At 43.1% G+C, this 14,271-nt stretch overlaps 1 protein-coding gene across 1 annotated transcript; it reads right to left on the bottom strand.

The window, feature by feature from the left end:
• Positions 1 to 227: 227 nt before the first annotated feature.
• On the bottom strand, positions 228 to 3,129 carry si:ch211-133n4.6 (uncharacterized protein LOC797776 homolog). Its single transcript, XM_060942262.1, has 9 exons — positions 3,076 to 3,129; positions 2,159 to 2,194; positions 2,005 to 2,037; positions 1,868 to 1,903; positions 1,043 to 1,075; positions 897 to 935; positions 742 to 771; positions 442 to 474; positions 228 to 367 (listed from the first exon to the last, which is right to left on the bottom strand). The coding sequence occupies exons 2-9, from the start codon at positions 2,172 to 2,174 to the stop codon at positions 228 to 230; spliced, it is 360 nt and encodes a 119-aa protein (XP_060798245.1). The 5' UTR covers positions 2,175 to 2,194; positions 3,076 to 3,129.
• Positions 3,130 to 14,271: the final 11,142 nt, after the last annotated feature.

The following is a 14,271-nucleotide window of genomic DNA, read 5'->3' as shown; positions in this document are numbered from 1 at the left end:
ACACCCATGAGACTTTAAAATCTGTGCTGAATGTTAATTTCTCAACAAATAATGCCATAAGCAAACAAACAAAAACAGTCAGTACAGTACGTCACAACAGAATCACATCTAATTCTTGGTTATTGAAATAAAGCAACAAAACAAAATGCCACTTAACACAGGATTGCGTCTTTCTTTCCTCTTACAGTAGTCCTGCATCCTCCCTGTGTGTACTTCACAGCCTTTTTTCAGGGGCGAACGGGTCTCGTCCTCTTTTTGGAGGCCACAACAGGCTTACTGCGCTTGCGTTGGTTTGCAGTTTGTGATTTAGTAGCATGCTGCACTGGAACTGCCTTCACTACTTCTTCTGACTCTGGACTCTCATTCTCTGATGATTTTAGAGATTTTGATTAGATTATACAAAAATACAGCCAATGTAAAAATGATGCAATATAAAATTACCTTCTTGTTCTTCTGTGCTGGATTTTGTTCCATCTACAAAACAAGAAATGATTCTTATTTTCTAGTAAAGTGCATAAAAGATGGTTGTTAGTACATTAGTTAGGTCTAATAATATAAGCCTTCGTTTTTCATAGTTCATTCAACTTCCAAAATACAAAGGAAAGGGTACACCTCCCCAGAAAAATCTTCTTTTTTTTTGTTTTTTCTTTCATTTGCAGTATGACAAATGTAACAGTCCTCTATATTATCTCATGCTGAATTAAGTTAATATGTAAAACATAAATATTAAAGTGAACTCACCAGCTGTTGTCACATCACTGACTTCAGGCCCTTAAAGCAGTGATAGAACACAAGATTTGTCTTTAATTTCACATTTGTTAATTCAGAATTACATTCTCCTGTGGCCTGTTGTTCAGTGACTGGCTTATAAAACTAAGTAAATATTCTTTACTTACCAGCAGCCTGACCTGCTTCTGCACTTGTGCTGCTTGCATCTTTAAGGGAAATGTTTTATTGTAATCAGTCTGACATTAACATTTTAATATTGACTCCATATCACATAGGTTTCTTAAAACGGCAAAACAACTGTGCTTATTCTTACCAGATGGGGCTGCGTTATCATGTTGTGACTCATCTGTAAATAAAAAAAAAAATTCAAATGTCTTCTACATGGCATTTCCTGGGTTGTATGATAGATTATGAGTATCCAAATCCTTTCTCATAAAACTGCCAAAAACAAAATTAATATAAAAAGTTAATATATTGTTTCAGGAAATATATTTAATTGTGATTTGCTTTGCTCCATCTATGAATTAATAATTCATGTCATTTTCAAAAACACTGAAACTGATGAAAGCAAATCAAAATTAACTATATTTTCCAAATAATATTTTAGCTTTTTTTTCATGTTAATTCTGTTTATAGCAGAAGATGCATATATAGAAATAAGCAACAGTAAGATGAATCTGGAAATAGTTGTACAGTAACAGTCATACATTACTGTGAAAGAAGAAAAATTGAGTGCTGTGTCTTCTTTATATAAAAATATTTATTATAAATATGGTAAAACTAGGCTAGAGTATCACATTTACCACTAGATGGCAGTCTACTACAGAGCTGTTTCAGGAGTTTGGGAGGCAAAAGATTTAAAAACATGTTGTGTGTTGTTCTGTTTGTAATTTATCATCTCTGTCCTGGAATAATATATGTTTTGATTCTGTGCATATATTAATTTGTTAAAGCAGTGATATTTAAACTCTAAATATTTTTTGATAATTTTATCTTTAAACTACAATTTCAAACAGTCTTCAGCTGTGAGATCAACATTTTCCATCACCAGAAATGTAAATTAAGCAAAATGCCAAGAATTGCTTTCAAAGTTAAACCAAAACTCATACAACTTCACAGCTCAATACAACAAACTCACCGCTGGGCTGGTCAGGTGACACAGAGTTCATGCTTTCTGTGAAGATGATCATAAAAGACATAACTGAGATTCAAAAAGATAAACACACTACAGACTGTGACATGCCTCCAAAGCACCTAGTGGCTTTGTAAACTCACCAGTTGGCGCCTCATCAGAGGTAGAGTCCTGATCTTTAGACATGGAAAAAGTGGAGCAATTTTACTCTTATGCTACACTGTACACAATATACACTGGTATACATTTCATTATACTTTTCAGTACACCTATAATATTTATGTCTCGCAGTTATACCTGTTCCTGTAGACATGGCTTGAAGGCCTTCATTAACTTTAAAAAATAAATAAATAAAAAATCCAGTTAGCATAGGCTAGTACACACTTTTGTCCAAAACATTCTGTTTATCTGGAAACTCTGTACTCTGCTGAACTTTTACCACATCTTCCATACATTTCACTAAGGTACCATGCATTAAACATGATTATTATGCTTTGACATTTTGTTACACACAGTACTGTGCAAAAGTCTTAGGGATATGCAATGAAATGCTGTTGAGCAAAGATGCCTTCAAAAACTATGAAATTAAATGCACATAAAAACCCCCCATAAAGATCAGTAAGCAGTAATGCATGAAAAAAGTCAATGATTGGTGTGAGACAACCCTTTGCTTTACATTTTTTTTTTTAGCAGTCTCAGGTACAGTTAGTGCAGTTTTATAAGGAAATGAGCTGTAGGTTTTACTAAGCATCTTGCAGAACCAGTCACAGTTCTTCCGGACACTTTGACTGTCACACTTGCTTCTTAATTTTGCAGCAAAACCATTATGTTTTTATCTGGAAAGTGATCTGTTATGTAATATGCTGCTTTCTTTACTGACATACAAACATTTTAATGTAATATTTAATTTTGTGCTGGAAAACTAATGTTTGGAAATCTAAAGTATTTTTTGTACTGGTTCCATAATGTAGAAGTCATAAAATAAAAGTACTAAAAAAATTAAAAAATAAGGTGCCTTAGACTTTTGCACAATATTGTATCAGAACATTTTCATTCAACATCAAACAGTTTTAATAGTTCTTTTTTTTTTAGCGGAACTAAAAATAATAAAACAATAGAACTAAAAATAAAATGGTTAGCTACAGTTTTACAATGTGCAATATTTATTACTTGAACACACACAGTCTCTTCTATCATTTTTACTAAACACTTACCTGCATCTAGGTCTGCTTCAGCCAGCAGTACTGCTAGTGTGCAGAAGATGATAACATTCCTGGATTATTAAAATAGAACATAGTTATGATATATTCTGAGAGTAAATCTATTCAAACTGTGAATGTCATTCGGTGCCATACTCTAAAATTCTCAACTGACATGTGAATCATGATTCATATTATTCCTCTATGCAGCATTGACACAGTTCACTCTGGACACCAGGAGACATTTATGATGTGATTACGGAAAGATGTAAATATGTATTTTTAATCCTTACCTAAGATTCAGAAGACACTGAATAAGTTAATTGACAGTGTAATGCATCATTTAATTACGCAGGATGTCTATTAGCATTAGAGAAGAATTGTTTTATAAAGAACATAGTATTCATGGTCTTCCTTCACACTGTCAGTGTATAATATAGAGTTATTATGTAGAGTTTCATTATAATATCCCACAGCATCCAAGTTAAGTAAACTCTCTAGTACTATAGGTATGTATCCTGGCACATGCTATACTGCCAGTATAACCATCAGCTGAACCAGAGGGGAAATCTTCAACATATCAGCTCATCAATCATGATGTGAACCTATAAACTTAATATCTCCATGGCACATGATGAAATAAATGAAGCATATGAAGTCAATCACAAAAGTTATAACACAGTAATCACAAGCAATTCACAATGAATCATCTTTGGGTTCATTACAGCATAATATACAATACAACAGTACAATCATGAAAGAATCTCTTATTACCTGGTCAGCATGTTCAGAGATAACAGTCTTTCTCGTATGCTGTAACTTACAGTACAGGGCTTAATATTGCACTTTCACTGCTCCTGATGAGTCATGAGATGCTCAGGCTTTTTATAAGCATCCAAAGAACACTGGGAATGTGGGAGGAGAGACCCCTTATTGTGAAAGAAGAGGATGGGGGGAAAACAGCATCAGCTTGAATTACATTAATTGTGTGGCTGACTATAAGGATTCCTATATAGTTTACTTTCCGACATTTTCCTTAAAAAATTTTTTCATTACCCCTCCCGGTGGGCAAATTCTTACCTCACACTAAACCTTTTGTTATTGCCTGCATATTTAACATTAAATTGTCTACCATTGATTCACCCCACACAAAATTACTGCCCAGAAACCCCCCACCCCCACCTCCCCCCACCCTTTCATGGAAAGTTCAGTATCTACGTTACACTCGCTGAGGTGGTGTTGAACTGGTGCCAGGTACCAAGGTCATGGCTTTGCACTGAGCTGTTTGGTGAGGTTGATGACAGCAAACTTTGAACAGTAGGTCTGAACCTGGGCTCTGTGAATGTGTCCAGTCTCTTGAGTCTAGTTTTTCCTGCATCACAGTGGAGGAAAATACACTTAATGGAGGGGATTCCCTGGGTCACCAAGGGCAGCTTTTTTGGAGAGAAATGCTAATCTAATTAGACTGTAAAGCAATAGCAACCTGGCAGCAGATTAGTGGAATTTTTACTCTTTAAGAAGGTTGGTGTTGGGGAAATGGGACTTGTTTTTGCCTCTTATTGACAAATTGCCAAAGATAAGGTTCCAGGCCACTGATGTGGGCATTGTAGATCATGACTTTGGAAAGTGTAGGAGAGCTGTGCACAGGAAATTCCAGCTTTCTTTGATAGTAATGTTTAAGAGGCCCACTGACGCATGGCTTAAAAGATCGTTCCTCGAAAAAAACCCACCCATGACTTAATATATAAGCCCTGCCTATGACGATAGTTCTGTGAAACATAACCAATGCACAGTGCACCAGCCAGCAGTGAATTGATGCTTTGGTGACTATTAAAGCATTTGGAGGTTTAAATATTCACAAAATGTTTTTTGTTTGTTTAAGAGATGTATTGGTGATACCTTTTTCATTATATAAAATTATATGGACATGGGTGTTTTACTGGGAAATATGCCACACGTATTTTTCATACAAGCTACATTCAGGACATGGAGACCCAAAACTGTGACATAAATCTCTATATGTCACTTGTGAGGAAATTGATGAATTGTTTTGATAAATTTGGGTACTTTTTATTTGTGAATGTGTCTATATAATAAAAAGGACATCACACACTGGCTTGAAGATATAAACTTTATCTTCTCATGTTGAAAAACTTGCATTTTTCATCTGAAATACATTGTGGATGTGAGTGACATATTTAAATAATATTGGCTGCCGTTGAGTGGTATAACAGATATATTCCATTCAGCTAGCATGATATTGAAGAAGTCGAAAACGAGTTCAGTATCATGCTAGCTGAATAGATTATAGCTGATATACCACGAAAAAAAGCCAGCCAATATTATTATTATAATAAATACACACTCCCTTCATGTCAGCATATCAGCATTCTCGAAGGCCAACGCTAGCTTACCCATGAGTTGGCGCTGTCAGTGCAGCAGTGAAGTCACCTTCCAGCTGGTGTAGCATTCATTGGTAGTGTTAGTGAAGGCCAATGCTAGCTTACCTGCAACTCAGTGCTGTTAGCATAGCAGTGCAGTCACCTTCCAGCCGGTGCAGCGTTCATCAGTAGTGTTAGCAAAGGCTAATGCTAGCTTACCCATGACTCAGTGCTGTTAGCATGGCAGTGCAGTCACCTTCCAGCAGGGTCGGACTGGGAACAAATTTCGGCCCTGGCATTTTTCCTCTGGACCAGCCCACTATTGGCCCAACGAAACCACCCCCAAACACGCACTCACACATCCACCCACCCGTCCACACCGAACCCCCAATGAACAAATACCAGACACCTAAACACCATGAAAGCACACTTTCACTATCATTTCAATTTCACCTTGAACATATTACAAAACAGAAGCACAAGCACACAAGCTTTTGTCTCCAAAATGTGTGTGTGTGGGATTAAAATTAACGTCGTCCCGTCGACGTGATAAATTCTCATCGGGAGAATTTATGTGTGTGTGTTAGAGCCCTGCACTCCCGCGGGAGTCCCGCGGGACTTGCCGCAAAGCAGTGCTGCACGGGACAAATTTTGAAAGCTCATTGCGGGCGCGGGCGGGAGTGCACATATGCAGGCGCGGGTGGGAGCGGTGATAAGCTGCAGTCCCGCTAACTAAAAATGTGTTTTAAACAGGTTACACAGTGACGGTAGGCTTGACTCAATGCTATCCCAGAAATCCTTCCTGTAATATGCAAATTTGGCTGTCCAATCAGAGGCGGCCAAATTTGCATATTACAGGAAGGATTTCTGGGATAGCATTGAGTCAAGCCTACCGTCACTGTGTAACCTGTCTCTCTGATTAGAGTTGTAGACTAACTCAAGCAGTAAATCACTTCACTCATGGTACAAAGCAAGCCCATTCACTTTTTTATGCTGATCAGAGAATTACAATGGTTTCTCATGTGACAAAAATGTGTGATTTGCGATTAAATATTTTAATCGCTTGACAGCACTAATTATTATTATTAGAGACACTACATGCTGAATTCAGAAACAAGGTAAATAATAACAAATGTGAATGTGAGCTGTAGATATTTATGCTCAAATCCACTCAAAGTAGGGGGTGGGGCACCATCACGCTCTGTCAAGACAAGAACTTTCCTGAGAAATAATGCAAACGTCTGCATCACGCGGGATTTGCGGGCGGGAGCGGGACAAAATATGGCAGGCGCAGGCGGGAGCGGGACTGAAAGTCATAATTCTTTGTGGGTGCCGGCGGGAGCGGGACTGAAAAATCATAATTCTTTGCGGAGGCGGGCGGGAGTGGGACTGCACAATGCGGGCGCGAGCGGGAGCGGGACTGAAAAATCCGACCCGCGCAGACCTCTAGTGTGTGTGTGTGTTTACTTTACCTTACCTTACAGGAGACAGTCTCGGGGATGACCATGCACATGTTAGGTGATGAGAAGGCATCTCATTAGGCTGCCCTTTTCTGCCACCATAAATATGAAATAATCCATAGCAGACTCAGCCTCAGACGTAATCCTCTCTGAAGGAATGTTAAAGGTCCCATGGCATGAAATTTTCACTTTCTGAGGTTTTTTAATGTTAAAATGAGTTCCTCTGACCTTCTTAAGTCACCCCAGTGGCTAGAAATTTCATAATGTGTAAACCAAACTATGCCCAACATTTGAGAATGGCGCGTCAAAATGGCGCGTTGATAAGCTCTTCCCTTTACTACGTCAGCAAGGGAGATGATCCCCATGCCCCCCCTCTGGATTCCCACCCACTGTATGGATTGCCCCGCCCAGTTGTAGTGAGGAGACCATAGAGGACACAACAACATGGCATCACCTAAGCGAGCGAAACATGAAAATTGCGCTGTACATGGATGTGACAACACAGAAAAGAGTCTGTTTTTACTGCCAATGGGAGAGCCCCTGAAGATGCAGTGGCTTAATTTTATTTACTTCAATAATATGCCGTCGAGTCTACCTAAGACGGTGTATGTTTGTCGGAAGCATTTTCCTGAGGAATGTTTCCACAACTTGGGACAGTACAGGGCAGGTTTTGCACATCAACTATCACTGAAGCCTGGGTCCGTACCAAGCATCCCTGCCACATCAGCAACAAACACCGAACAAGTAAGTGTATAACTGGTCATTTTGCCGTGTTTTAAAATTGGTGCGTTAGCCTTGCAATGGCTACATTAGCTGTGCAGCTAACCGCTTCCTGCAGTTAGCCAGGTAATCTGCGCTACAAAACTAAAGAGCATGCAGCATGCTCTGTTAAACTGAGTTTAGTCTGGAAATTGACTGTAACTTATGAGCTTATGTTTAACTATTGCTCCGCAATGCATGTCTTCTGTTGGATAAGCGATATGTTGCTGTAGTTGCTGCTTCTATCCTCTTTGGTTATGGAGTGCGTGTTCAAGCCTAGGGTATTATACGTTCGTAAACTACCACTCCGAACACTCTCACTCTCTGTTCTCTGTGTCACGTTGAGTTTACGAAAGGAGTCCGAGGGAGAATGGGGTTTTGTCTTAGCAGCGTGGCTACAGGCGCTGATAGCAGCGAGTATGTGTGTGCGCAGCTTGGTCAAGCCCCTCCCCCTCCCCCCATAGCCCGCCCCCACCCTCTACCCTTCACCGCCTCCTGCTTCTCATTAGCAAAACAACGCACTGGGAAAAGCACTGAAATGGGGCTTTCTCCCAGGAGGCAATATTTACATGCCGAGGGTTCATTTCGAGAAAGGCTGCGGATATAACATCCGGAAGCCTCCACGAGCCCGTTTAAAGCATCAACAAACCACCATGCCATGGGACCTTTAACACTGGAAGTGCTAGCATGAATTTGAGCATGATGAACAACTTTGGGTTCTGTAATCTCCTGTGTGTCCTTTCCCTTGACCTGCTCACTGGCCACGGAATCCTCCAAGTCCGAGTCCGACCCAACATACACATCACTTGGCTTTGAGCCTGTACTGACCTCTGCAGTAACGTTGTCCTCATTTTCGCCCATTGAACTTGTAGTAGGGACGTCGGGAACACTAGCAGCAATGCTAGTAGTAGCACTACTGGCCACAGCAAACAAATGATCTATTTTAAAACACTTGGAAGCGTCAGCTTGAAGAGCTTTCTGCTTTTTGTCGCGAATCTTCTCTGCTCCCCCTTTTCTCTTTTTGCCACCTCTTTCCATTATTTATTCAGTGAATATATGCACAACACACATCCATGTTCCTATGAACCTGCGCAACTCATAACGTCAAACGGTAGACGACAGCCATTAGATTCCTACCCCATCATGCACCGCTACACATTTTTGCAAAATCTTCGAACAGAAATCCACCAAATACAAAAGGAACATCGTAGTTTGGCTTCAACAAAGTTTTTAGTTTAGTTTTTAGTTTAGTTTGTTTTAGTTTGTTGTAAGGATTTTACAGTTAAAAGAAGAAAAATAAAATTACGCCACATGCCCACCATGACAAAGATGTGTATCAAAAGTAAGGGGTATATAAACTGCACGCTCCCCCCATAAATCATGATGTGCTTAGTCAAAAATGTAATAGCAGATTTTCTATTGCTTAGTAGTCACTTGTAATTGCTATGTAGAGAACAGGGCCGGTGTTAACTTGTGAGGGCTGGCTCAAAGCACATCTGAGGTACAGCGGCCCACCAGGATAATGCCCAAAATCACAGATTACCAGTCCGAGCCTGCCTTCCAGCCAGTGTAGTGTTCATCAGTAGTGTTAGCGAGGGCCAACACTAGCTTACCCTTGACTCTGTGCTCTTAGTGCAGCAGTCCAGTTACCTTCCAGCCAATGTAGCATTGAGGAATAGCTTTAGCAAAGGCCAACGCTAGCTTACCTGCAACTCGGTGCTGTTAGCGTGGCAGTCCAGTTACCTTCCAGCTGGGGTAGTGTTAGTGAAGGCCAACGTTAGCACAGTCAAGCTGAATATTATTTTCCCTGTGTAATTTACTTAGTTACTTTTAAAATCAACATTGATAGCTACCTACAACAGAGCTACCTGGCAGCCAAAATTCTCTCAAAATTTTCCATTTTTAATGACGCAAACCTGGCGACCATGTTTGTTTACAAATTGTCACTGTCGCTCACTAGCACGGAAGTTTTATGTCTCTGATGTGTGACGTCGTGTTGTCTTGACAACCATACAATATTGTAACAATATTGCATGCTCATTCACCATTGGGTAGAGTGGCGTAATACACAGAGGATAAGCGATAACAATATTTCATGCTATCAAATCAAATGAATGAAATCCACTAGAAGGGAATAAAATACATGTTTTTATTCCATGGAAAAAGTGGCCTGTATATATAATAATTCCTGGTATTTCACTCCGATGACCTTACTCCCAGTGTTTTCCTGCTGACTAGATGCGCATTGTCAAAATGGTGAACCGGGTTCAAAATTAAAATTCTTCTGATTAACTTGCATTTTTTTGGTGGCTGTGTCCATATAATATAAAGAACATTACATGGTTACGCGAAAATATGAAGTTTATCTCCTCATGTCAAAAAATATTTCTCTTGTTCACATCTCTCAACTGCGAATATGTTCACCACTCCAAGATAAACATCATATCTTCACACAACTGTGTAATATCATTATATATATATATATATATATATATATATATATATATATATATATATATATATAAAACACCAGCACCGTAAACAACAGCCACATAATCTGGATGATCCAATGTGGACATGCCAGTTCTGTGAGAAGCAATGCAAAACCACAATTGGCCTGTTTAGTCACGAGAAAAGTCATAGAAGAGATTATTTGAGATGTCATTGTCAGTAATGATGGACAACTGTAAGCAAGCAAGCAGCATATATAAAATCCAGCCAATGAGGGTGCATAAGCCTACTCTTGGAACCGGTCCCAAGCCTGGATAAATTGAAGAGGGTTGCGTCAGGAAGGGCATCCGGTGTAAAACTGTGTCAAATCTAACATGCAGATTGAAAAGAGAAGTACCATACCGGATTGGTCAAGGCCCGGTTTAACAACGGCCGCCTCCGGTACTGTTGGTCAACAGGGTGCTGGTGGAAAGTATGCTACTGCTGTGCCAAAACGGAGAAGGAAAAAGAGAGGGGGGAGGCAGTTGGGAGAGAGCATGAAAGGTGGAAGGGAAGGAGCTTAGAATTGAGGGTAGGAACACTGAATGTGGGAAGATTGACTGGCAGAGTGAGAAAGTTAGCAGGTATGATGGAAAGAAGGAAGTTGGATATTTTGTATGTGCAGGAGATGAGGTGGAAAGGAAGCCAGGCCAAGAACATTGGAGGTAGATGCAAGTTGTTTTATTATGGAGTTGATGGAAAGAGAAATGGTGTTGGTATTTGTAGGACCAGAGCAGGTGAGTGGAGCACAGAAGCATGGCAGGCCAGAACTGAGTTCTCAGAAACTTTTATTTTCTGTGGTATATGTGGCTTTTCATCTCATTCACTCTCTCACACACGCACACACATGCATTCTGGTCAGGAGAGAGCTCCCTTTCTCTGCTCTCTTGCTTCTTTTATAGGGCATGGTCACTGGGGAAGACACACAAACACAGGTTAATTCATGTCAGGTGCAGTGATTCTGCCACTTACCTTCCCTGACTCTGCCCTCCATTCACAGACCGATGCTTGACCACGCCCCCACTGCCACATACCCCCACCGCCCGACTCAGGCCGGGGAGCCGTCCGGCCTGCAGCTGACTCCCCCCCTTGACGGGAGAGGAAATCCACCATGACCATCTGCGCCCCCAGCCTGTGGACCACCTTGAACTTAAACGGCTGGAGTGCCAGATACCAATGGATGATCCACGCGTTAGCATCCTTCATGTGGTGGAGCCACGAGAGGGGTGCATGGTCTGAACAGAGGGTGAAAAGGCATCCCAGTAGGTAGTAGCGGAGGGTGAGGACCGCCCACTTGATGGTGAGGCAGTCCTTTTCTATGGCGCTGTACCAGCCCTCATGCACCAACAGCTTCCGGCTGATGTACAGCACTGGACGGTCCTCCCCCTCCACCTCCTGGGACAGAACAGCCCCCAGCCCTCTGTCCGATGCATCCATCTGCAAAACAAAGGGGAGAGAAAAGTCAGGGGAGTGTAACAGTGGCCCCCCACACAGTGCAGCCTTTACCTCAGAGAAAGCCCGCTGGCATTGCTCTGTCCACTGGCCCGGATCTGGTGTCCCCTTTTTAGTTTGATCAGTCAGCGGGCTGGTGACGTCCGAATAATTAGGTATAAACCTATGATAGTAGCCAGCCAGCCCCAGGAACTGTCTCACCCCCTTTTTGGTCTTGGGCCTCGGGCAGGCCGCAATCGCTGCTGTCTTATTAAATTGGGGATGCACCTGCCCATTGCCCAAGTGGAAGCCCAGATACCGTACTTCCACCCGCCCAATCGCACACTTCTTCGGGTTGGCTGTGAGACCCGCTCGCCTCAGCGACTTAAGGACGGCCCTTAGGTGTTTTAGATGTCACGGCCAGCCATCTCATCTCATCTCATCTCATCTCATCTCATCTCATCTCATCTCATCTCATCTCATCTCATCATCTCTAGCCGCTTTATCCTGTTCTACAGGGTCGCAGGCAAGCTGGAGCCTATCCCAGCTGACTACGGGCAAAAGGCGGGGTACACCCTGGACAAGTCGCCAGGTCATCACAGGGCCGACACATAGACACAGACAACCATTCACACTCACATTCACACCTATGGTCAATTTAGAGTCACCAGTTAACCTAACCTGCATGTCTTTGGACTGTGGGGGAAACCGGAGCACTTGGAGGAAACCCACGTGGACATGGGGAGAACATACAAACTCCGCACAGAAAGGCCCTCGCCGGCCACGGGGCTCGAACCCAGACCTTCTTGCTGTGAGGCGACAGCGCTAACCACAACACCACTGTGCCGCCCGCGGCCAGTCAATACTATAAATAATGATGTCATCCAAGTATGCGGCCGCGTAGGTGGTGTGGGGGCAGAGGACCCTATCCATAAGGCACTGGAATGTAGTGGGTGCCCCAAACAGCCCAAAAGGAAGTGTGATGAACTGGTGTAAGCCAAACGCTGTGGAAAAGGCCGTTTTCTCTTGGGATAACAGAGTCAAGGGGATCTGCCAATATCCCTTTGTCAAATCCAGTGTCGAATAAAAATGAGCCGTGCCTAGTCGATCAAGCAACTCGTCAATACGAGGCATTGGGTATGCATCAAATTTAGACACTGCATTGACTTTTCTATAGTTCACACAGAACCGGACCGACCCGTCGGTCTTGGGAACCAAGACCTCCGGGCTGCTCCAGTCACTGTGGGACTCCTCAACGATGCCCATTTCGAGCATGGCCTCGAGTTCTTCCTGAATCACCTTTTTTTGTGTTCGGGCAGTCTGTAAGGGTGGCTGCGCAGTACCACCCCCGGGGGCGTCTCAATGTGGTGTTCTATGAGGTGGGTGCAGCCGGGCAGGGGTGAGAATATGTCAGAAAATTCTGTCTGCAACTGGGCGACCTCTGTGAATTGGGTCGGGGAGAGGTGGTCTCCACAGGGGACTGGAGCAGTGGGCGATGTCAATTTTCCTTTTTGAACCTCCGGCCCCAGCTCCACCTTCTCTGGAACCACCGACACCAACACCACGGGGACCTCCTCATTCCAAAGTTTTAACAGATTGAGGTGGTAAATCTGTAACGCTCCAACCCTGTCCATTTGTTGCACCTCATAGTCGACGTCCCCGACTCGCCATGTGACCTCAAAGGGTCCTTGCCACCTGGTGATCAATTTGGAGCCTGACATGGGCAACAACATGACTACTTTATCTCCCAGTGTGAATTCCCTAAGTCACGTGCCCCTGTCGTACAGACGGACTTGACGTTCTTGGGCCTGCCGCAAATTCTCCTGGGTTAGGTGCGTGAGTGTGTGGAGTTTGGCACGCAGGTCGATAACATACTGAATTTCATTTTTACTTGTTGAAGGTCCCTTCTCCCAATTTTCACGCAGCTCATCGAGAATGCCACGTGGCTTACGCCCGTATAATAATTCGAACGGGTAGAAACCCTTGGAGGCTTGTGGGACCTCTAATCATCGATTACTCTCACTTGGTCAAACGCATGCCGCAGAGTCTCGTCTCGTGACTGCTCTAATGGGAAATCCGCGAGATATTCCCCGAGAGAGGGAGGAGGAGCCTGCTGCTCCTCACTCTGACACGGTGATGATGTAAACGGCTCTGTGACAGCTGCTCCCTCCAATGCCACACCAGGACCTCCCCCCACTAAATTATGGTAGGCCCCACTCTTCACTAAATGTGACATTAATTCCCTAAATCCCGGCCAATCAGTCCCCAAAATTATCGAGTGGGTAAGGCAAGGATTAACCGCCGCCTTTACTCTAAATTTCTCCCCTTGAAATAGAATGTGGACCGACACTAAAGGGTAGTTGTGAACATCCCCGTGCACACACAACACCTTCACCAATTGTGCTCTCCCCAATGCCTCGCCTTGCACCAGGCTTTGGTGGATTGAGGTCTGATTACAGCCGGAGTCCACCAAAGCCTGATACGTATCCCCTTGGATACTCACCGGTATGCAATACGCTCTGGCCCGATCGAGGGTGGTCCCTGGCGCATCGGGGATCCGGTCCACCGCGCCCACCTCCATTGCCGAGCACTGATGCTGGAGGTGCCCCGGCTCCCTGCAGCGCCAGCATACCGGCCCAGGCTCTCCCTCTGCACCGGTGTTTCGGAGCTCACTCACCTGAGGGGGGGAA

Source organism: Neoarius graeffei, chromosome 16 (genome assembly GCF_027579695.1).
Source record: "Neoarius graeffei isolate fNeoGra1 chromosome 16, fNeoGra1.pri, whole genome shotgun sequence".
NCBI lineage: Eukaryota > Metazoa > Chordata > Actinopteri > Siluriformes > Ariidae > Neoarius > Neoarius graeffei.
Note: the sequence above shows the minus strand (reverse complement) of the source record. Positions and strands in the feature narration are given on the sequence as shown.

What these genes read in the sequence shown, in the direction of transcription:
- si:ch211-133n4.6 (XM_060942262.1), bottom strand. An exon ending in AGAAGCAGGTCAGGCTGCTG is followed by an intron (nt 772 to 896) that starts GTAAGTAAAGAA and finishes CACTGCTTTAAG; the next exon opens with GGCCTGAAGTCAGTGATGTG. An exon ending in CAGTGATGTGACAACAGCTG is followed by an intron (nt 475 to 741) that starts GTGAGTTCACTT and finishes CTTGTTTTGTAG; the next exon opens with ATGGAACAAAATCCAGCACA.